At 38.2% G+C, this 25,677-nt stretch overlaps 1 protein-coding gene across 1 annotated transcript in view; it reads left to right on the forward strand.

Moving 5' to 3' along the window:
- The window catches only part of LOC133254875 (putative uncharacterized protein ENSP00000383407), a 54,604-nt gene extending 29,467 nt beyond the window's left edge, over positions 1-25,137 (forward strand). The window contains exons 3-6 of the mRNA XM_061429265.1: positions 437-474; positions 3,342-3,379; positions 9,847-9,933; positions 18,058-25,137. Coding sequence (XP_061285249.1) covers positions 437-474; positions 3,342-3,379; positions 9,847-9,933; positions 18,058-18,146 — 252 coding nt within the window. The 3' untranslated portion in view covers positions 18,147-25,137. The remainder of the gene's footprint in view (positions 1-436; positions 475-3,341; positions 3,380-9,846; positions 9,934-18,057) is intronic.
- Positions 25,138-25,677: the final 540 nt, after the last annotated feature.

Raw genomic sequence — 25,677 nt, forward strand, 5'->3', positions numbered from 1 at the left:
CTGAAGAAAAAGCCTGGATGAATCACAGGTGTATTTCAGCACACTTGGGGTTTTGTGGTAAGCTACTGTCCATCTTTCTCAAAAGAAGAGAATGTAATTAACATACTCGTATATATCTTTCCTTGTGGTCTTGAAGGGTTGATGGAGGATATAAAGTTGAGGTTACAAGGATTTAACTACAGAGTTTTGTTTAAAGGATTTGCTTATTAACTGTCAAGGGCTTACACTAAGGTAAACATGTATCAAAGTTACAAATAGAGAAAAAAGTAAAAACCAGAACCATGATTATACTAAATATATTTAAAAATACAGTCATTTTAGTAGGACAAGGCAAAGTGAACTCCATTTGGATTATACTCAAAGATAAACTATACTTGAATTATCTTTATGATTTCTTGGGGTATTATTTTATTTTACTTTTTATTTTATTTTACAGGAAGTTTCTAATTTTGAGAATGGGAAAACAAAAAGAAAGTAAGTCAAATTTACTTTGAAAACTTTATGTTCTCTTAGTTCTATAATGTTGAATGGAATATTTTAGTGGGTTTCCTGTCAAAGTGCTTTTTAAAAATCGTCACTTACCAATCTAGGTATACTTTACTCTGCTACCATTTATATTTATGCTGATGCATAGGAAACTGGTGTTGTGACATTGCTGTAGACAAGGATGCAAAAATTAAATTTTCAGAAGAAGAAACGTGTCTAAACTAGGTTCAGATTAAAGTGGAAGCCTACTTGAAAACATGTTTCTATTGGTGACCTATTAATCTTCTGGAGTTCTTCTAATCCAAATAAAAATGTGTTTGCAAAGAGATTTGGGTTATTTAGGTCAGGCTTGGCTTTGTATTCAGCACATCAAGCTGCCAGAGGATTCGACACACACATGTTGCATAAGGTAATGGGATTTTTAACTAATAAGCAGGAAATACATAGAAGCAGGAAGTTGGTTTATGGGGAAATTTCCAGATTGGTTGCTGATGATACAGAAGAACAACTTCCTTGCACCCCGGAATGGTCTGAGACTAAATTGTCAATATGTGAACTTCTTCTGGATGTAGTCTTTTTTGACAGCTCTTACCAGCCCCCAAACCTCCCTCTGCCCCCACCTCCACCCACAAAGCACTTTGTGCTTTCATAGTCTTTCCTCCCTTTCTTGCTAAAAGCTTTCTCCCAGTAAGGATATAAAATGCATCCATAGTAAGTAGGTAATTGCATGATTAACAGCTTAGAGCACCTGCCAGGGTAGTTGTATTTCAGCCATAGTTAGCTACTTAAACTACATCAGTGGCATTTTAAGCATGAGTAGGAATAAAGAAGGGTTTTTTAATCAGGGCTCTTATCAGTCTTAAAAGTCGCCCCTCCTATGTAACTGTTTATTCTATCCACGGATAAGGAACTCGCTAATCCCAAATCAAATACTTACACAAAATTGCAGCTTTTGGTTTATGACTGATGCTTCTACGGATTAGATGATACCCAAACATGGAGGGGCAGAAGCAGGATAAATGAGAGGGAAAGCACCCGATGATGACTAAACTAGGTTTTTCAAACATAAGCCAAATCAATTAACGTGCTTTGCAAATTCCTACCAGTTAAACTTGAAAACTTTATTCAGTCCCTCAATTCTTTTGCCCATCACTCCCCTAAAAAGAATAATCCCTTTTGTCATTATGCACCTACTTCACTTTATAATATTATAAGTAGCTTTTTTTTGGAACACTTGCTACTTCCCAAGAGATGTCCTGAATAAGTATTTTGCAGTAAAAAATTAAAACAAAACAAAATAACATGGTTAAGAAAAAAGAAACACTCTATATGGAGGAGTTTGCTTATAAACCTGAGCTTAAAAAAGGTGAATAATGGAAAACACCCCAGTTATAACAAAATTGTTTATACATACACAATATGCTTATGTTCACCGAAGGTGTAAATTGACTAACACAATCAAGTATCAATTTATAGTCAATCTTATTTCATTTCTACCCACCTGACTCACCATTCCCACCACCCACACTGGGATTTTTATAAAGCATTTCTTAGACATACAATTTCATGTTCCACTATATCATTAAAAACACAAGAATTATTTTTAAAAGCATAACTACAACATCACATTTAGAAAAAAACATAACTACTACACTGGAACAAAATAAGAAAAATAATCAAATATCACCAAGTCTAGAGTCAGTGTTAAAATGTGTCTGGTAGCCTCAAGTGCTTTTTTTAATAGTAGCTGGTTTATTTGAATCGTGATCCAAAGAAGACTCATGCATTGCATTTTGTTCGTGTTTCTCAATTTATAGGTCTCTCCTCCCATTTATTTGTTGAAAAAACTGAATTGTTCTTTCTGAGGAATTTTTTATAGTTTGAATTTTACTGATTGCATCCTATGTGTGTGTGTGTTTTAAACACATGTTCTCTGTTCTGTTTACTGTAAATTTTTAGTTAGATCTCCAGGCTTGATAAGATTAAAGTTTCATAAGGCTTGATAAGATCCAAGTTATTTCTGTCTTATGTATTTATTTTTAAAGTAGGTCATCAGTGACTTTATACTTCCTGTTGCATTACATGGGAAGCTCATATATCGGCTTGTCTCTATTTTTATGACTGTAAACTTGCGTATTGGGTTCAGATGGTATCAGACTGATCCATCCAGCACACGTTGCCCATCAGCCTTTCAATTAAAAACTTTAATTAGAATTGGCGATTATTGCACACATTTATTGTTTTATTGGGCTTCCCTGGTGTCTCAGAGGGTAAAGTGTCTGCCTGCAATGCAGGAGACCTGAGTTCGATCCCTGGGTCAGGAAGGTCCCTGGAGAAGGAAATGGCAACCTGCTCCAGTAATCTTGTTTGGAAAATCCCACGGACAGAGGAGTTTAGTAGGCTACAGTCCATGGGGTCGCAAAGAGTTGGACAAGACTGAGGAATTTCATTTTTCATTGTTTTATTAGGGATTATACAGTGGTTGTATTCAAATTGCAGTATTTTTCTGTATTTATTGAATATAGTTATTTTTAGAAGAACTATTTGATTATTTTGAGGTACACTCATATAGAATGGCCTACTGTTTTCTTTTTGCAGGGTTGGGAGTGCTGAGATTTGTGAATGTTTCTTTATATTGCATGAAAATTTCCAATCCAAGATTATACTTTGATTAACTACACTTTGTCATCTAGGCTCAGGAAAATTCAGGTCCAAATGTAAAACTTACTTAGAGGTAGAATTTATTTCTGCTCACCATGGCTTTGCACTCATGTCTAAGTGATCTAATTTCTCTTTCACTTAAAACATCATTTATTAAATCTAGACTTAAATATCTGTTTCTTTTATTCTTCTAGGTCAATCCGGAGATCTATGTCTGAAAGTAAAGTATTTGGTTAGTAATTCATAAGATTTCTTATGCACATGATACATTCTATTTCTCTAAGAGTGATTTTCTTCTGTTAATGCCATAAAGTAACCGAAATTGATGAATGAAAACAAATTGATTTGTCTTTGAATTATATAGAAGAGATTTAAAAAAGAAATGTGGTTTTATTCTAATTTTAAATGGCTATGACAAATAACAATAGAATGGGAAAGACTAGAGATCGCTTCAAGAAAAATAGTGATACCAAGGGAACATTTCATGACAAGGTGGGCACAATAAAGGACAGAAACAGTATGGACCTAACAGAAGCAGAAAATAATAAGTGGCAAGACTACAAAGAAGAACTATACAAAAAAAAAAAAAAAATTAATGACCCAGATATTCACGATGGTGTGATCACTCACCCAGAGCCAGACATCCTGGAATGTGAAGGCAAGTGGGCCTTAGGAAGCATCACTATGAACAAAGCTAGTGGAAGGAATGGAATTCTAGTAAAACTATTTCAAATTCTAAAAGATGATGCTGTGAAAGTGCTGCACTCAATATGCCAGCAAATTTGGAAATTCAGCAGTGGCCACAGAACTGGAAAAGGTCAGTTTTCATTACAATCCCAAAAAGGCAATGTCAAAGAATGTTCAAACTACCACACAATTGCACTCATCTCACATGCTAGCAAAGTAATGTTCAAAATTCTCTAAGCTAGGCTTCAACAGTACATGAACCGAGAAATTCCAGATGTTCAAACTGGATTTAGAAAAGGCAGAGGAACCATAGATCAAATTGCCAACATCCGTTGGATCATAGAAAAAGCAAGAAAGTTCAAGAAAACCATCTACTTCTGCTTTATTGAATACACCAAAGCCTTTGACTGTATGGATCACAACAAACTGGAAAATTTTTCAAGAGATAGGAATCAGTTTAGTTCAGTCTCTCAGTCGTGTCCGACTCTTTGTGACCCCATGAACTGCAGCAGGCCAGGCCTCCCTGTCCATCACCAACTCCTGGAGTTCACTCAAACTCATGTCCATCAAGTCGGTGATGTCATCCAGCCATCTCATCCTCTGTCGTTCCCTTATCCTTCTGCCACCAATCCCTCCCAGCATCAGAGTCTTTTCCAATGAGTCAACTCTTCACATGACGTGGCCAAAGTACTAGAGTTTCAGCTTTAGCATCAGTCCTTCCAAAGAACACCCAGGACTGATCTCCTTTACAATGGACTGGTTGGATCTCCTTGCAGTCCAAGGGACTCTCAAGAGTCTTCTCCAACACCACAGTTCAAAAGCATCAATTCTTTGGTGCTCAGCCTTCTTCACAGTCCAACTCTCACATCCATACATGACTAATGGAAAAACCATAGCCTTGACTAGATGGACCTTTGTTGGCAAAGTACTGTCTCTGCTTTTGAATATGCTATCTAGGTTGGTCATAACTTTCCTTCCAAGGAGCAAGTGTCTTTTAATTTCATGGCTGCAGTCACCATCTGCAGTGATTTTGGAGGCCCCCCCCCCCAAAAAAAATCTGACACTGTTTCCACTGTTTCTCCATCTATTTCCCATGGAGTGATGGGACCAGATGCCATGATCTGAGTTTTCTGAATGTTAAGCTGTAAGCCAACTTTTTCACTCTCCTCTTTCACTTTTTACTAAAAAGAGGCTTTTTAATTCCTCTTCACTTTCTGCCATAAGGGTGATGTCATCTGCATGTCTGAGATGATTGATATTTCTCCCGGCAATCTTGATTCCAGCTTGTGCTTCCTCCAGCCCAGAGTTTCTCATGATGTACTCTGCATATAAGTTAAATAAGCAGGGTGACAGTATACAGCCTTGACATACTCAGCCTTTTCCTATTTGGAACCAGTCTGTTGTTCCATGTCCAGCTCTAACTATTGCTTCCCGACCTGCATACAGGTTTCTCAAGAGTCAGGTCAGGTGGTCTGGTAGTCCCATCTCTTTCAGAATTTTCCACAGTTTCTGGTGATCCACACAGTCAAAGGCTTTGGCATAGTCAAGAAAGCAGAACTAGATGTTTTTCTGGAACTCTCTTGCTTTTCCCATGATCCAGCTAATGTTGGCAATTTGATCTCTGGTTCCTCTGTCTTTTCTAAAACAGCTTGAATATCTGGAAGTTCACAGTTCATGTATTGCTGAAGCCTGACTTGGAGCATTTTGAGCATTACTTTACTAGCATGTGAGATGAGTGCAATTGGGTGGTAGTTTGAGCATTCTTTGGCATTGCCTTTCTTTGGAATTGGAATGAAAACTGACCTTTTCCAGTCCTGTGGCCACTGCTGAGTTTTCCAAATTTGCTGGCATATTGAGTGCAGCACTTTCACAGCATCGATTTGAAATAGCTCCACTGGAATTCCATCACCTCCACTAGCTTTGTTCGTAGTGATGCTTTCTAAGGCTCACTTGACTTCATATTTCAGCATGTCCGGCTCTAGGTGAGTGATCACACCATCATGATTATCTTGGTCATGAAGATCTTTTTTGTACAGTTCTTCTGTGTATTCTTGCCACTTCTTCTTAATATCTTTTGCTTCTGTTAGGTCCATATCATTTCTGTCCTTTATTGAGCCCATCTTTGCATGAAATGTTCCCCTGGTACCTCTAATTTTCCCGAAGAGACCTCTAGTCTTTCCTATTCTATTGTTTTCCTCTATTTCTTTGCATTGATTGCTGAGGAAGGCTTTCTTATCTCTTCTTGCTATTCTTTGGAACTCTGCATTCAGATGTTTATATCTTTCCTTTCTCCTTTGCTTTCTGCTTCTCTTCTTTTCACAGCTATTTGTAAGGCCTCCCCAGACAGCCATTTTGCTTTTTTGCATTTCTTTTCCCTGGGGATGGTCTTGATCCCTGTCTCCTGTACAGTTTCACAAACCTCCATCCATAGTTCATCAGGCACTCTATCTATCAGATCTAGGCCCTTAAATCTATTTCTCACTTCCACTGTATAATCATAAGGAGTTTTATTTAGGTCATACCTGAATGGTCTAGTGGTTTTCCCTACTTTCTTCAATTTAAGTCTTAATTTGGCAATAAGGAGTTCCTGATCCGAGCCACAGTCAGCTCCCGGTCTTGTTTTTGCTGACTGTATAGAGCTTCTCCATCTTACCTGCCTTCTGAAAAATCTCTATGAAGGTCAAAAAGCAAGAGTAAAACCAGACATGGAAGAATGGACTGGTTACAAATTGGGAAAAGAGTATTTCAAGACTGTGTGTTGTCACCCTGCTTATGTAATTTATATGCAGCATACATCATGTGAATGTACGCTAGGCTGGATGAAGCACAGGCTGGAATTAAGATTGCAGGGAGAAATATTAGTAACCTCAGATATGCAGATGACACCACCCTAATGGCAGAAAATGAATAAGAACTGAACAGCCTCTTGATGAAAGTTAAAAAAGAGAGTGAACATGCTGGCTTGAAACCTCAGTACTCAAAAAACTAAGATCATGGCATCCAGTCCCATCACTTCATGGCAAATAGATGGGGAAACAATGGCAACAATGAGAGACTTTATTTTCTTGGGCTTCAAAATCACTTCAGATGCTGACTGCAGCCATGAAACTAAAAGACGTTTGTTCCTTGGAAGAAAAGCTATGACCAACCTAGACAGCATATTAAAAAGCAGAGACATTACTTTGCCAACAAAGGCTCGTCTAGTCAAATGGTTTTCGTCTATGGTTCTCCCAGTAGTCATATATGGATGAGATATATGATATGAGAGTTGGACCATAAAGAAAGCTGAGCACCAAAGAAATGATGCTTTTGAACTCTGGTGTTGGAGAAGACTCTTGAGAGTCCCTTGGGCTGTAAGGAGATCAAAGCCATTAATCCTAAAGGAAATCTGTCCTGAATATTCATTGGATGGATTGATGCTGAACCTGGAACTCTAATACTTTGGCCACCTGATGCAAAGAACTGACTCATTGGAAAAGTCCCTGATGCTAGGAAAGATTGAAGGCAGGAGAAGGGGATAACAGAGGATGAGATGGTTGGATGGCATCACTGACTTGATGGACATGAATCTGAGAAGGTCTGGGAGCTGGTGATGACGGGAAGCCTGGCGTTCTGCAGTCCATGGGGCTGCAAAGAGTTGGACACAACTGAGCAATTGATCTGAACTGAAGACAAAAAAACTATTGGCTTATTCAGAATTATTTCCTTTTATACTAAAAAAAAAACAAAAACCTTTTATTGGCTGATTACCTTCCAGTTTCCCAACTTTAGCTTGGAGGGCCCATAGTCAAGATGATCTCTTAGCTATATTTTCATAGCTAGGAATTTAAGAATGAAATAAACAATGGTTGAATTATAAAAGACTTATCATAGCATCTCAAGTACCAGCGATTTTCTTCAGTTTTTGTGGCTATAGTATACATAGTAATAACAGAAGCAATTGGTTTGATGTGTATTTTAATTCTAGTGCATGCTAAGTCGCTTCAGGCTTGTCCAATTCTTTGTGACCCTATGGACTGTAGCCCGCCAGGCTCCTCTGTCCATGGGATTCTCCAGTCAAGAATATTGCAGTGGGTTGCCAGGCCCTCATCCAGGTGATCTTCCCAACCCAGGGATTGAACCTGAGTCTCCTGGGACTCCTGCATTGCAGGCAGATTCTGAATTAAAAATCTAATTATTTTTAGAAAGTTAATAGATGATGCTTCTCTTTGCCATTTGGATGATAGGGGGTCACTAGTTATAAAACATTTGTAGTGACAAGACAACTGGATTATTCACTCAATAATTCATTTTTTTATGGAGTTTTTCAGAGTGGTGGGCACACTTTCTCCCCAGCAGGGCTTAGGAGTTGGATACTCAAACCCCAGTCTTCCTCTTTTGAAAGCCAGTTTCCTGGATAGGGTATGAAAAGCACTCAGACCAAAGTGGTGATCATCTATGGATGCATCTACTAAGGACATCTGCATTTTAATAGGGTCTGATCTTCCACCAGTGGTAATATCCACAGGAGCTGAGTTCTGTCTCACTTGTCAAGGCCCTGTGAGCAGTAGCTGCTAAATATTTTGAATGTCAGCCCTGATTTGAATAGTGTATGGCCTGAAATGAAAGGAAGCAAGCCAACTTTTGTTTTCCATTTATATATGCCATTGTCATAGTGTTTTCAGTTTGTGCTCACAAGACTCTATAACATAGTTTTTGATGATCACCTGCCTTCTCTGTAGTCAAATATCAAAGGAAATAGTGACTTTAAAAACAGCACAGCAGGAGAACTGACTTGTGGACACAGCACAGGGGATGGAGAGAGTGGGAAGAATTGGCAGAGTAGCATTGACCTATCTGTATATACTGCCACATGTAAAATAGATACCTAGTGGGAAACTGCTGTAGAATGCAGAGAGCTTAGATGGGTGGGATGTGGGTGGGGCAGTAGGGAGGTCCAAGAGGGACAGAATATGTGTATACATATAGCTGATTCACTTCATCGTACAGCAGAAACAAGCACAACATTGTATAGCAATTACACTCTAATAAAAACCAGCCCAGCCTGCTGAGTTTGTGTAATACTTTGGTTGCATTATTTAAACTTTGCTTTATCAATGATGTGGTACAACATATGGGATGATTAGTCTTTGTAAGCAGGTTAGAAGGGCTTCCAGGCTTCCCTGGTAGCTCAGCTGGTAAAGAATCTGCCTGCAATGCAGGAAACCTCAGTTGGACTCCTGGGTTGGGAAGATTCCATGAAGAAAGGTTAGGCTACCCACTCTAGTATTCTTGGGCTTCCCTGGTGGCTCAGATGGTAAAGAATCCTCCTGCAATGCAGAAGATCTGGGTTCAATCCCTGGGTTGGGAAAATCCCATGGAGAAGGGAATGGCTACCCACTCCAGCATTCTGGCTGGAGACTTCCATGGACTGCAGAGTCCATGGGGTCGCAAAGAGTCAGACACGACTGAGCGACATTCACTAGAAGGGCTTCCAGTTCTTCATTCTGGTGCAGTTCAGTTCTTTACAGCATGTTTAGACCCTGCTCCAGGTGTTGGGAGAACAAAGCTAACACTTAGAAGAAATTGATTGTTCTCCCAGTCAAGGGTCTTAGAGTTTCTTGAAATAGCTCAATGTTCTCTCGATATACTTCATTAACCATTTTGTTAAAAAGAATGAAGAATGTGGAGGATGGAGCTACTTTGATATATAAAAAATAAATGGTTATTAATTCAAGAAAAATACTCCAAGAATAATGTAATCAAAAGTTTTCAAGAGTATTTCAGTAGCAACCTTCTACCATCTACGTGTAGGTCCTTATTTAGTTCATAGGAAAAAAAAAGAGGGGGAGCCCACAGGACGTTGGTTGTATTCATGAGGGACCAGAACTCTCCAGAATGGACCACGATGCTTTCTCAACATATTACTTACCATGCTACCCCTGTGTGCTCAATTTGTTTTGATATCGAATTTCCTACACTTACTGGACAGATGTTACTGTGACTTCTAACCAATCTTCTGCTTTACTTTAGAGGGAAAAACTGTGAATGACACAATTTGGCAGGAACCCAGCAAATCTGAGAATGACTCCCACATCAGAAGACTCTGTCAGCTGAAAGGTAATTGCTAAATTTAGTTCCCACTGACTTTGCATTTTCCCAAAGTAGTATAAAGGGCAAGTAAGAAAAATTTACATCTTTCTTCATTAAAATAAGCATTGCATTATAGTCTACTTAAGAAGGAAAAACTAAAAGAATAGAATTTGTATATTATTAATAGAATGTATACTTGTGTGTGTAAGTGGACAGACATGCAGAAGGAAAGTATAATTTAATTAAGTTCCCAGTTGAAGCAAAGAATCAGTTACAAAAAATTTGAAATCCTTTAATGTCTAAAATAATGCAAAAATATATTAAAACTCAGCACATAGAAAAACCTTATAAAAATAACATTAATATATTAACCTTTGTGATTTTTAGATTTTCTTTAAATATTTAAGAGAAATACCCTTGACTATTAATGCAAAACTATGTCATTTTATTTAAAAAAAGTCTTAAGAAGAGCAAATTAGCAGCCAGGTGTAAAAAACTTTATTAATAATAAATGATTTCATAATTAAAATTACTTAACTTTGGAAAGGTTATGAATAAAACAGAAAGTCTTAAGAGTTCACAAAGATGGACAGTAACATAAAAAATTAATATCCTTGGTATTTTCCTTCAGTGTTACTGGAACAATAAATAATTGCTCATATTAGTTATTGATTATTTAACTATTTGTATTTTTAAATTTAATTTGAATTTTAAATTTAATTTTAAAAGATATTTTAATATTTGGGGACAAATATTTTTATAGTTAGGAGTTACATAGTATGATTGTTCAAATTTTGCCTTTTGAGTGCTGTGAAGGAGCTCATAGATTTACAAAGTAATCATTTATGAAAATAATCATTTTCCTTTGAACTGCTTCAATTTTATCCAAGATTGAATAATGTTCTACTGAATAGTTTTGAGCTTAATTTCAATACTTACAGATTTCTCCATTATAAATAAATAAACAAGTGAAACATTTGGGGATTATTTTAGACATTTTTTAAAAATTATAAGATAGGCAATGTTTTACTTATATTGTGTTTGATTAAATTCTGTCTTTACCTCATGAATGTTAGTGATATTCATTCACACCTAGGTTAGTTAATTAAACTTTCATCCACCCATCCATTCATTCATCCATCTCTGTAATAAGCATGTTACTTTTAGATTATTCCACATCAACCTATGAATAAAGAAGTTATAACTATATTATAGAATATTTTTGTTATAAATTTTTCCATAAACTTCTTCAAATGTTCTATTTTCTTAAACTTCCTTTCTGTAAAATGTTGTGGTGTTTGTTTTAAATTTATAGAACAGTCTTTTGGACTCTGTGGGAGAGGGAGAGGGTGGGATGATTTGGGAGAATGGCATTGAAACATGTATAATATCAAATATGAAATGAGTTGCCAGTACAGGTTCGATGCAGGATACTGGATGCTTGGGGCTGGTGCACTGGGACCACCCAGAAGGATGGTATGGGGAGGGAGGAGGGAGGAGGGTTCAGGATGGGAAACACATGTATACCTGAGGCATATTCATGTTGATACATGGCAAAACCAATACAATATTGTAAAGTTAAAAAATAAAATTAGCAGTCATAGGTAAGTAATTCTATTACAGTTATATTGACAAAGCAGCAAAATATCTTGGCCAAAGGTGAGGTGTTTTCTGATTAGTGATCATTTTGTCAGAAAACAAAAAGGAATGCTTTTACAGACTTTTCCACTTTGATATTTCTCAGATTCTTAAGTGCTCCTGTGTTCAATCTGTCTGTGCACGCATGCATGCACACACGCATTCACGAATGTGCCTAAGAAGTTCAGTTGACATTTCAGCAGTACCAGCTGAGTCATAGGACATCGCCTAGGGATTAATGCTAGGCCTGAGACCAACGCTGTTGGTGCCATTGTAAATTGAAGGGAGAAATTTAGTAGGGAAGGATGAGCCACAAGTGTGGACTTGAATTTTATGGGTGTAGTAGCTTCCTTTGGAAGGCTCAGAATATTTCTAAGCAATTAGTGCCCTACATATCAACCTATAATATTTCTTTCTCACTTTAAACACTATTTTTTGCTGTTAATTGAATAATTACTTAAGAGTGGTTTATTGGGCCTGAGGATAGGCAGTCTGTGAGGTTTACTGAGATGAAGACAGGTAGGTACATCATTGCCAATATCCACAGCCCATGATTTTATTGAACACTAAAGATGAAATTGTAAAAATCATCTTTCAATAAAACAGAAGAAAGTATGTAGGGAAATTGTAAGAGTGATGTTAACATAAATAATATATTATAAACTCCAAGAACCAAAAATTTCCATTTCTCTCAATTTCAATTACAAAATGATGTTTCCACATGACACAAGTTATATTAACAGCAAAAATTTAGTCCTCTGGAGTCCTGACAAAATACACTTCCACAGGTTATATTAATATTAAGCTAAGGATTTGTGCCTGGTATTTTAATCCATAAAGATATTCACATAACCCAAAAATATGACTGTGTTATGTTGGTTAAGACAAAAATTTATCACAATAAGTTAAGAGCTGGAAGCATTTTCCATTGATGTGATCCATTTCCTTCTTCTAGGAATACTTTTATCTCAATCTGCGTACGTGCTACTGAGACAACATCTGCAAAATACATGTGGGTTAAACTGAATGCTCAGGACGTTACAACTGAAAGATTGGCATAACTTGCCAATTAATTAAGGGAAATTAATCTGTAATTTTTTTTTTTCAGCACTCAAAACAGGCAGAATATTAGTAATATTCATTTTAGTAAATTAAGATCGATTTTTTAAAAATTTAAATATATTTTGGCCTTAATTTTATGGGGGAAAAAGCCTGAAAAGAATTGACTTTTTGAAATCTATGCATTGGAATTTACCCAAGATCAAATTATGATTTTTTTTTTAAATTATGATTTAAGTAAAGACATTTTTTAAGAAGAGAGCTTTCATTATTGTGTACCAGAAAGTACAAAGAACAAAAACAAAGCCAAATTTTTAAAAAAGATAAAAGAAACAAAACATATTTGCAGATTCAGAGATTTTTTTCAAACAGTGTGATGTGGTAGACTATACCATGAATGAAACAGAAAATATGTTTAAAAAAATGGTATATTTTTGTACAGTTTGTAAGAAGCTGGATACACTCAGGAAATACGGTTAGTAATGAAAGGAGAATTAACTCTACTCATACTACTGCAAAATTATTTTTAAAATGAATCCTTTTTACATATGATTTTGATGAGATTCATTATAAAAATCCCATTGGTAGAGACATTAGGACCTTCCAGTTTAACAGTGGAATTGCCATTTGCTTGAAATATTCTTTCCTGAATTGTAGTCAGTATCATTATTTGGCCAGCCTCTTCTGAGCAAGCATATAAATATTTTGGCTGAACTTCTCTGGATCTTATTAAGTCTTCTTCTTTATTGGCATGTTACCCTCATTTTTAAGATAGTAAATGTATATAGTCACAAGTGTATTTACCATTCTATGTAATTTTCAGGAACCACAATTTGATTGAGATATTATTTCCCAAGAGCATGTGATTTAACTCAGATTAGACTGGACTATGTGAGGAATGACAGAAAGAAGCCTGATTTCACACCTGAATCTCTGTCTGTGTGCTATGTATGAATAAACTTCCAGAGGAAAGGTTTCCTGCCAAATCAGTCTCTTAATTTTAAGGACATCTATCTGAATTGAATGTGAACATAATAAGATTTAGTGTTTTGTACAAAAGAATCTTGAAACCCCTTCCATTCTTCAGGAGAGTTCTTACTAGGATTAGAGTTACCTATGGTCAGAAGTCCAATTTCCGTTAGAATCACCTAGAAGCTGAGTAGCTGCTACTACTAAGTCACTTCAGTCGTGTCCGACTCTGTGCGACCCCATAGACGGAAGCCCACCAGGCTCCCCCATCCCTGGGATTGTCCAGGCAAGAACACTGGAGTAGGTTGCCATTTCCTTCCCCAATGCATGAAAGTGAAAAGTGAAAGTGAAGTCGCTCAGTCGTGTCCGACTCTTATCGACCCCATGGACTATAGCCCATCAGGCTCCTCCATCCATGGGATTTTCCAGGCAAGAGTATTGGAGTGGGGTGCCATTGCCTTCTCTGAAGCTGAGTAGAGATATTGATTTTTTAACCAAATCCCTTTTTTTTCCTGCATCTGCATTTGAAGGGTAGTTGGAATGTGAATGTTTATGCTGAAAGATACATTCTTAAGTATACTGTCATTTGTGACCTGCTGATGTAGTCCATGCATGTGCAGATAATCTACTGCTACAAACCAACCAACCCAAACCTTAATGACATAAAGCAAAATTTCATTAGACTCATAGATTTTGCAAGTCAGGGATTCAGTCAAACTAGCACTTTGTGGAGAAGGCAATGGCACCCCACTCCAGTACTTTTGCCTAGAAAATCCCATGGACGGAGGAGCCTTGTAGGCTGCAGTCCATGGGGTTGCGAAGAGTCAGACACGACTGAGCGACTTCACTTTCACTTTCCACTTTCATGCATTGGAGAAGGAAATGGCAACCCACTCCAGTGTTCTTGCCTGGAGAATCCTAGGGACGGGAAGCCTGGTGGGCTGCCGTCTATGGGGTCGCACAGAGTCCGACACGACTGAAGTGACGCAGCAGTAGCAGCAGCAGCACTTCACGACATCTGAGGCTTCTTTTAGGAAAACTTAAATGACTGTCGCTGCTGTTGTTCAGTCCCTCAGTCATGTCTGACTCTTGGTGACCCCATGGACTGCAGCATGCTAGGCTTCCCTGTCCTTCACCATCTCCCAGAGTTTGCTCAAACTTATGTCCATTGAGTTGATGACGCCATCCAACCATCTCATCCTCTGTCACCTCCTTCTTCTCCTGCCCTCAATCCTTCCCAGCATCAGGGTCTTTTCCGATGAGTTGGCTCTTCTCATTAGGAGGTCAAAGGATTGGTGTTTCAGCACCATTCCTTCCAGTGAAGATTCAGGGTTGATTTCCTTTAGAATTGACTGGTTTGATCTCCTTGCTGTCCGATGGATTCTCAAGTCTTCTCCACCACTGCAATTGGAAGACATCAATTTTTCAGTGCTCAGCCTTCTTTTTGTTCCATCTCTCACATCCATACATGGCTACTTGAGGGGGACTTACATGTCTGATGGCCGGAATCATCTAAAGGTTTCTTCACTTACGTGTTGGGTGCCTGTTTGGGATAACTGCAGATTGGGCTCAGCTGGGACTATCACCTGAGAACCAATATGTGGCCTCTCCATGTAGCTTGAGCTTCTCCCAGGCTAAAGGCTGGGTCTCAAGAGGGAGAGACATCAGAGGGAGCTTCACATATCACACAAGGAAGTGTCTGGAGAGTGAGCATCACAGAAGATCCAGGTAGAAGCTGCCAGCTTCTTCTGACCCAGACTTGGAGGTCTACATTCTCCTCTGACAAACAGATCATTATGGCCAGTTCAAGTTAATAGGAGAATTAAATTATGTTTCTTGGTGGAGGCATGCCAAGGTCACACTGCAGAACAACATATTGTTGTGGCTGTCTTTGGAAACTGTAACTTGCATATTACCTTATTCAGTTATTGCCTTTGTTGATAGTTAGGACCAAACTGCTCTTATCTTTATAATTTTTTTTTTTTTTGGTAGGGTAACAGTTGGGAGTTAGGGCTTCCTAGGTGGCACTAGTGGTAAAGAATACACCTGCCAGAGCAGGAGACAAAAGAGATGTCATTTCCTTCCCTGGGGCAGGAAGATCCCCTGGAGAAGGGCATGGCAACCCATTCCCGTATTCTAGCCAGGAAAATCCCAAGAACAGAGGAGCCTGGCGGCCTGCAGTCCATAGGGTCCCAAAGAGTCAGACATGACTGAAGCGACTTAGCATGCACAGATGCAACATACAGGAGATAACAAATACATAAAATGTATAAGATTACAAAACAAATAGCTATCCTTCATAAAATGCCATTGTCCCGGTGTCCCTTTCTTAGTTCAAAACCCTCAAATTCTCCTAATTTTTAAGCTGAGGCTACACATGGCTAGCTTTACAAATAAATACTGGATGCTTGGGGCTAGTGCACTGGGATGACCCAGAGGGATGGTATGGGGAGGGAGGAGGGAGGAGGGTTCAGGATGCGGAACACGTGTATACCTGTGGTGGATTCATTTTGATATTTGGCAAAACTAATACAATTATGTAAAGTTTAAAAATAAAATAAAATTAAAAAAAATAAAATGTTGATACAAAAAAAAAAAGTTTGTTTAGGTCAGACAACATTTTCAAAATCAGGAAATTTCACCTGAAAATTCATATGTTTATACTTTCTTGAAAAACATGAGGGACAAATCGTCCATCCTGGGTCCAACATCTGAGGTGATTTCGGTTGAGAGAGCTGAGAACAATGGCTGCCCGTTAGCAATGGTGGACTTTCGCCTCACCAAAGATCTCCACATGTCTCCTTGTCAAAATTCACTTCATTTAGTTAAAGTACTTATTTGCCTTCCGTAGGTATTTATATCTGCAACATTGGTCTAGGGGGTTATGTCCACATTTCTCTGCCTAGCACGCAAGGCCCATTACCATTTGGCCTTCTTCACCCACCCAGCCTCACCTCCTCCCGTACAGTATCCATAATTGCCTTCTGACGTGACCTGTCTCAGTTTCTACTTTTAATTAAGCCTGTTGCTCTTATTCCACACTACAGGTTAGTGTTGACAGCATTGCTGTTGTGTCTGTAACTTGTACTTTTCTTCTGTGTTTCCAGACTGCCTCCCTTCTTCAAGCCCACTGCGACCCTGCCTCTTCCATGAGTTCAGTGGGGCTTAGTGTTCTCGCCCCACAGTAGTGTCTGAGTCATTCATTTACTGCCTCACACTGTATATAAGGGAGGTAAATCCAGTGTGCACCTTTCTCACTCACATGCTTCCAGATTCAAGAGTACAGGAATCCACCTCACTTTCTTTTCCTGCACCCAGAAGAAAAATTATAGAGGGAGCTCTCCAAAATTCAGGTTAAAGGGATCTGAAAAAGAAAAGCAATGGAAAGAAATAAAGGAATAGAGGAAAGAACATTTTTTTTTTCCAACTAGAGAAACTTAAAAGGCTGTAAAGACTCTGCTTCTAGCTTCCTGACCCTGTGATGGAAGATCTTGCTTCCAAGAGCCAGATCACAAAAACAGCTCATTTTAAAATTTCAGTGTTTTCTGGAACCCTGTGGTGTGGTAACTTGGATGTAAAATATTAACTTATTGGTGTAAATAACTCTGAGACTGAGCTGTGAATTTACCTTAGCTTGTAACCATAGCTATAATGGGGATTTGGGGAAAAATTTGCTCCTGTTTTCTGCATAGAGGATAGGCCTTGCCTGTCCCTTCCTCCCCTGAAGAATGCAAGAATGAAAAACAGTAGAAAATTGAAGTAGTGACTGGAAGTAATACAGAGTAAAAGTGATAAAAGAAGTCACTGGACTGATTGCCGGGTGACTTCTGTGGGTCTCAGGATCCCCATCTGTAAACGAGCAGGTTTGGATTAAGTGATCCATGAAGTCCTGTCTTCTTTTAGCACATGGTGTATTTCAAATTTAAATAAATGAACCCCTTGTTCAGGGCCTGAAAGGGAATGCTAGTCTTTTGAAAAGGTTTCATTTAGCTGCAAGCAAATGGATGACACATTCCAAAGCTTTTACCAAAGCAGGCAGAGAACAATTTTAGCATAAATAATTCATGTTGCGAAGACATAAGCTAATGAAGCTCAAAATGCCAGGGATGGAAAGCTGAGTTTAACAGAAACAAGTGAGGTGATAGTTCCATGAAATCATAGCATTTTGGAGTCAGAAGTGGTTTAGTAGCTTGGATGCTACTGTTTTATAAAATAGGATGGGGGGAAACTGAGTTCCAGAAAAATTTCATGACTTGCTCAAGGACACAACTGGTCAGAGACATTCTTCATTTATATTTTGTTTAATTTCTATTTAAGTTTGACTTGTTTCTTATAAAAACAGCATATCTTTAGGAAAGTAAATATTTATGATCTAGTCAATATAATGCCTTAATAGACTAAAGAAAAATATAAGTATTCAATTGCACTTAAACTTCTTAAATTGTGTAATTTCTGGTAATCTTCATATAACACCTCTTTTCATAGATCTAAATGAAGATGATTTTCTTTCGAGTCATAATGCACATACTCTTCAAGGAAAAAAACTACAACATATTTCTTATCAGGTAATGTAAATAATCAACATTTATATAGCATTTTGTGAAAATCATCTTGTTATTAATGTGTACATAGTCTACAATACTTAGTCTTGTAGCTATTTGTATTTAAATACTACAGGATGTTTTGTAACTGATATGACTATGTCTCTGTGAATTGGACTATAAATGAAAAAAGTAAATGATGATGAGTTAATAAGCCACTTTGATTATGCAAAACACTATGCTCCACAGCCTTTTGATAAGGAACTCTGAACTTGGTAAATTAATATACTGGGACTTTCTCTGACAAGACCTGTGCTAAGTGCTTAGAACTATCTGGCAACCTTCAGTGAGGGGCATGTCCCTCATGTTCTATGTTTGATATAAAAACATATTCTGTGATTTTTGACATATCCCTTTAAAGCTTGCACTAATTAGCCCCAGGAGTTCAAGCAATTAAGAATGTCTGAACCTTGGCCCTTCCTAATAACAATAATATAACATTAATTACCAGTCAAATAATTATTATTCACCCTGTAAAAAAAAAATCATGTCTGAGTCAATAGGGCCAACTCAGGCATCATGCTGATTTTTGATATTTTTCTGACAGCCACAGAGCTCTCTTTAACCATTCTGATAGTTTTATTAGAAAATTTAGAACTGACCTTCCTCAATGCACTGGATTGATCAATAGGCAGAGGATATGTAGCATATGAATTAGGAGGGGTTGATTTGGTGAGGAAAGAGAACTCGAATTTCTAAAGCCAGCCTGACTTCTGAGGCAGTCAGAAGCCCCTAGACAGTGGATCATAACTTTTGATCAAGTACAGTTTCTGCTGTTTGCTCTGATGCTGCCTGAGTCGTGGAACTGTGCTCCCAAGAGGGCAGCTCTACCCAATTACACTTTACTGCAAAGTCCATCTACCAATGGGTTCTCCTGCCATGTGTGGTTGAGAGCTCCAAAAACAGAGCTCTGCTTGCATCTTAATTTGCCCTCGTAGGTACATGGTGGCACCAGTGGTAAACAATCTGCCTGCCAATGCAGGAGATATAAAAGATAGGGGTTTGATCCCTGGGTCAGGAAGATCCCTTGGAGGAGAGAATGGCAATCCACTCCAGTGTTCTTGCCTGGAGAATCCCATGGACAGAGGAGCCTGGTGGGCTATAGTCCATGGAATCGCAGAGTCGGCCACAACTTAAATGACAGTAGCAGCAGTAGCAACATGACCTTGGCAATTTACTTAATCTCTCTCTGCCTCAGTTTTCATCATCTGTAAAGTCAGTCTATAAAGAACCTGTATTTCCTGGCTGTCATGAGGATTACATGAGATATTTTATTAAACTGCTTAGCTTCATGACTGGCATTTCGGAGATGTTTTTAAAAATTCAGTTGTTACCATAGACCTTCCTCTCTTCTTTTATTTTTTTCCTTCCTCCTCCTCTTGCTTTCTGCAGGAACTTAATGACACTGTCACAAGCACAGCTGGCAGATCATTTCTGAAACATGCAGTCTCATCCTCCCAAATTTAGATAAGACCTCAGATATAGTATCTTAGTGAAACATCTGATAGCCAGGAAAAAATAACTGGTTTACAGTAAGAGCTCCCCTGACATGCTTTATGCCCAGAGAAATTCTTCTTTAGGATTTTAGTAAAAAAAAAAAATAAATAAATAGAACCATCTCTTAAAAATAAGAAAATGATGTAGAATGTCCTTAGAAGAAAGGGTTAAAGATAAATCCTTGCCCTGTAACACCAAACTTCTTGTACATTTTAATTGGCCTTCTAGAATGGTAACCATTCAAATGTACCATGTAGTTTATCACTAAAGATTAGTTGAGGAAATTCATACCCAGTAACAGACAGGCAGGAACTAGCTAATCTAGAAATCTTCATTTGAGAGTTGGGGAGTGGTCTTATCTATCTTTAATATCCCCCTTCTTATTCATAACAGGCATTCAGTGGAGCTTAGTTAATTAAGAAACACATTTTCTGTATGACAGCATACTTCAGTGTAATAGAGTATTATTAAATATTAAGCAGTACTATGCAAATTATTAATCTATTAACTCCTTGAGACTGAGGAAAAGTAGAATGAGTTTACTCTTTGAAAAATGAAGGAGAGAGGCAAACATTCTCTGGTGTGAAGGGAAAACTGACCCATAGGTGGAATGGACTTTGCAGACTGTGACTTCTCATCACGTGAGCACATGACTTAGGAGAGCAATGTTTCTCCAGGTGTGGCCTGAGGACCATCTATATCAGACTCATTTAGGGTATTTGTTAAAAATGCAGATTTCTAAGCCACATCCCATTCCAAGTGAATTATCATGTCCGGGGTCCAGGAATCAGTATTTTTATGTGAATTTTCAGAGGAGGCTCAGGACATGAACCATGAGACTCTGGGAATCAGATGATTGATGACTACTTGTCTGTGGCCTTGATGTCTCATCCATTTTTACTTTTTAAGCCCAAATTTGGCTCAGGTCGGGCCTGGGAAGACAAGACCTTTTGGAAAACCAAAGTTAATATTTGTTTCATATTATAGGAATGATATGCATTTATTACAGAGCTTTTTAGAACTATATAAGAGTAGAAAAGATTAAAATACTGAATACTATCTTAAAAAGGTAAATATTTTCATACCACTGGCCATTTTACTGAGTATCATTAACATGGGATAAAGTTCATAAGATGTAAAACATATTATAGTTATCATTACTGTACTTCATGCTTACAAAATATATTTTGTACAATAAAAAACATTCAGAATAAAAGACTTAAACATTAACTGAATTTCCAGTCAGAAAACACTCAACCAGACATGCTCCTTTCATGCTCTCAAAATGAGAAGATCTCAGATGTATTAAAAAGAAAGTACAAGGAACCAAGGGGCAGGAGTGGAGGGAAGATGTTTATGGAATGCTTTCCCCAAACTGACTTCGCTTCATGAAGCTTTTTGTTGACTTGTCCTGGGATTAATTCTTTGGAGAACCAGGCTTGCAGAAGAAGTGCTAATGGGGGGAGTTTGAAGCAAAACCGACTGTCTGGTCCTTTGATCATTATAATGACCATAAAGAACATCTCCGGGTAACTTGACTCCCAGCATTTATTTTTGTATCCTTGTTCTTGTTTGTTCTTTTCTGGCAGCATTCAGTTGATGGCTCAAACCTTTTGTAGCATATTGAAAAGGGTATAAAATATGCAGTAATACAGACTTTGGGCTAATATATTTTCAAAAATGTTTCATGCCTCATTTCTCACGTAAATTCTTTGGTTGCATTCAACCTTCAGAGCATTATTCATATTCATGATAGAAAAGAAGGATAACATTTATTACTTTCGGTGCTAGTGATATTCAGCACTGTCAAGCACCCCCCACAAAGGAATGCACCAGAACATTTTCTCCCTGAGCAACCTCAGGGAGAAATATTAAATTTAAAATTAATGTTAAAATTAATATACTTTATATAAAATACAGAAATATATTTATTTGTGTTATATAGACTTATAATAAATATATATATTTTCATCAAAATATATGTATTTTCCTTGAAACCCTAGGTTCCCTTCTGTGGCAGTTATTAAAGAATTAAAGGTTAGATCACTCCACATCCTTTCAATTTCTTTCTTGATGTTCTCTTCTATGCAGACTGTAAAGATAAGTATTTGAATTGTCAGCTTTCTCTGTAGTTAGGGGTGGTCATGAAATGCAATTCTGGTCAATGAGATGTAGTCAGAAATGCCTAGGGAGGGCTTTCTTTCTTTTTAAATTTTTAAATGTACTTTTTTATTGAGATAAAAGTCACATTATATAAAACAACTATTTTAACCATATTTAATTGTACAATCTGGTGATACTAAGCACATTCACTTTGTTATGCAACTCTCACAATCATTCATCTCCTGAATTTTTTCATTCCTAAACTGAAACTGTCCCCATTAAACACTAAGTCCCCATTCCCCCTCCTCACCCTCCCACCCTCTACCCCCACCTCTGGCATCTACCATTGTATTTCCTGACTCTATGAATTTGACTGTTCAAAGGACCTTATATATGTGGAATCAAATAGTATTTATCTTCACTTACTGACTTTCTCTGGTAGCTCAGATGGTAAAGCATCTCCCTACAATGCAGGAGACCCGGGTTCAATCCCTGGAAGATCTCCAGAGAAGGAAATAGCAACCTGCTCCAGTACTCTTGCCTGGAAAATCCCATGGACGGAGGAGCCTGGTAGGCTACAGTCCATGGGGTCGCAAAGAGGTGGACATGACTGAGCAACTTCACTTTCACTTTTCACTGTATATTGGAATGTATTTTTAAGGTTAACTTAATATATGTCCTACAAACAGATCTAACTTTCTCCCCCCACACTGTGCAATAGAGTAGGTTCTCATCAGTTATCTACTTTATACATATCAGTATATATATGTCAATCCCAACCTCCATTTATCCCTTCCCCATCCTCTCTTGATATTCCTACACTTTTTTTTCTATATCTTTTTTGAAAAAAATAAAAGCAAAGCTTCATGAGGAGACAGCTTTGTCCGTTGCCCTTCTCCCTCCCTGGAGCTGGGACTTGATTTCTGGTGAGCTAGCAACTGTCTTGCAACTATAAGGGCAAAGGCATGTGTCAACGATGATGAAGCAGGCAAATACGTGGACTTTATTCATCAATGACATTCTTGAGTAACAGCATCAACACTGGGCCACCTATATCTGGACTTCTTATTGTGTGGAAATGTAAGTCCCATACTTGTTTAAGCCACTATTCTTGGTTTTCTATTCCTCAAAGCTGAGTATATTCCTAACTGATATACTTTGTTTTTAAAACTGTTAACTTCTGTTAATGCTGAATCCTAATTGACCTAAGACATTAGACCAAACTGTGCTCATAGAGTTGGATGACATCTAGACTCAGCTCTGATTGTACAATTAGATTAGCCTCCTTCAATTCTCAAGCAGTATAAGCAACACCTAGAGTTGAGTTCGAGAAGCCAATGGCACCCCACTCCAGTACTCCTGCCTGGAAAACCCCATGGATGGAGGAGCCTGGTAGGCTGCAATCCATGGGGTCACTGAGGGTCGGACACGACTCAGCGACTTCACTTTCACTTTTCACTTTCATGCATTGGAGAAGGAAATGGCAACCCACTCCAGTGTTCTTGCCTGGAGAATCTCAGGGACGGGGGAGCCTGGTGGGCTGCCGTCTATGGGGTCACACAGAGTCGGACACGACTGAAGTGACTTAGCAGTAGCAGCAGTAGAGTTGAGTTAGTCATTTAGTCTGTAAAATGAAAATGAGATTAATAACAAAAAAATCAATTGACTGCATACAGTTCGTTGGCTACATATACAATTAAAACTGCATCCAATACAGCACACCATTGCTGGGAAAGTTATGTAGATTAGATCAAGGTAAAATTACTTTTTGGTGAGTTTTACTGAGGTCATGGCACCAGGTGAGTAGAGAAGAACTTTAAGGTTATGCTATGATCTCGTTAACAAGCAGCAGAGGCAGGTCTCTTATTAGGTTTCATCAGACAAATTTTTTCTGGTTCTAAGCAAAATTGTGAACAAATCATAAGGCGGGGGCGGGGGTGGTGGAAAGAGGCCCAAATAACACTGTTCAAATAGTACCTGCAAGTGTCAGTTAAAAAATAGTCTTTATGTACGATGTGATCATTTAAAGATAATCTACTAATGCTGTACATTGCTCTTATTTTTAAGTACTTTCTTCTCTATACCATTAGCTATTGTATTAGTTATCTGTTGTCCATGCTTTGCATGCTTAGTCGCTCAGTTATGTTTGACTCTTTGGGACCCTATGGACTATAGCCTGCCAGGCTCCTCTGTCCATGGGATTCTCCAAGCAAGAATATTTTCCATTTCCTTCTTCAGGGGATCTTCCCAAACCAGGGATTTAAATTTGTAGGTCCTCTGTCTCCTGCACTGCAGGCAGATTTTTTACCCACTGAGCCAGAAAAGAAGGCCAGTTATCTGTTGCTACATAACAAACTACTCCTAAATCAGGGTCTTAAAACAACAAACTTTTATTATATCACAGTTTCTGTGAGTTAGGCATTTGGGAGTGCTCGTGACCGAGCGACTTCACTTTCACTTTTCACTTCCACACAATGGAGAAGGAAATGGCAACCCACTCCAGTATTCTTGCCTGGAGAATCCCAGGAATGGCAGAGCCTGGTGGGCTGCTGTCTATGGGGTCGCACAGAGCCGGACATGACTGAAGCGACTTAGCAGCAGCAGCAGCAGCAAGCTGGGTGAATCTATCTCAGGGTCTCTCATGAAGTTGCAATTAAAATGCCGCCTGAAGTCTGCCTATCGCTGAAGAAACTGCTTCCAAACTCCCTCTCATGGCTGCAGTCAGGGGCCTCAGCTCCTTGCAGGGGCTGGGGGCAGGGGTGGTTGGAGGAATCAGACTCTCATCAGGTTAGCCTTTGGGGCTGCTTGAGTGTCTGCAGCATGGAATTTGGCTTCCCCCAGAGTGTTATCCAAGAAACAGAGTAAGAAGGAAACTGAAGTGCCTTCTAAGATCGATTCTCAGAAGTCATACACCATCATGTCCACCTTATTTTATTTGTTGAGAGCAAATTATTAAATCCAACTCAAACTAAAGGGAGGAACATTGTGACCCATCTCTTGAAGAGAGCAGTAAAAACAATTTGTGGGCATATTTTAAAAGCACCAGAGCTACCCTAATAATATTTTGAAGCTATAAGTGGACAGGTGAAGGAGGATTTCTGTATCCCATGAGTGAGATTACAACTCTTTTAGCAAATAGTATATAGAACTCTATTTTGAAGTGAGAATAAAATATAACCTCTTTTTTTAAAAAATGTAAGACTTTAAAGAGTGACTTTAATTGGTATTCAAAGAACATGGAATGTTATGAAATACACATCTTTGTCACTGGTAAATTAAAATCAGACTAGATATTGTATCAGTATCCAGTTATACTTTATCTGTCTCTAGATCTGTCTATCTATCTATCTATTGTCCCTTTTAAAGCAAGGAAAAGAGCTTAAGTGACTCTCATTTTAACTTTAGTTTATTCACAGAAAAGGAAATAACTAGTAGTAACAAATGGGAGAGGGAGAGGGTGGGATGATTTGGGAGAATGGCATTGAAACATGTATAATATCATGTATGAAACGAGTCGCCAGTCCAGGTTCGATGCACGATACTGGATGCTTGGGGCTGATGCACTGGGACCACACAGAGGGATGGTATGGGGAGGGAGGAAGGAGGAGGGTTCAGGATGGGGAACACATGTATACCTGTGGTGGGTTCATATTGATATATGGCAAAACCAATATTATGTTGTAAAGTTAAAAAAAAATATGAACAAGCTATCTTATCTAGCCAAGTTCTAATTCTAAATACCTGAGGGAGTTTTCACTTCTTGATCATTTCAAAAGGTTGATAGGAATTATTTGTGTATTTCTTAGTATTATTTCAATTTTTAAAAGAATTGTATAATTTTTAAAATGGATAGTAAACACATCCTGGTAATTTAAACTGTGCCAAGCTAGTTGATGTCTTTAAA

This window comes from Bos javanicus, chromosome 1 (genome assembly GCF_032452875.1).
Source record: "Bos javanicus breed banteng chromosome 1, ARS-OSU_banteng_1.0, whole genome shotgun sequence".
In the NCBI taxonomy this organism is placed as follows: Eukaryota; Metazoa; Chordata; class Mammalia; order Artiodactyla; family Bovidae; genus Bos; species Bos javanicus.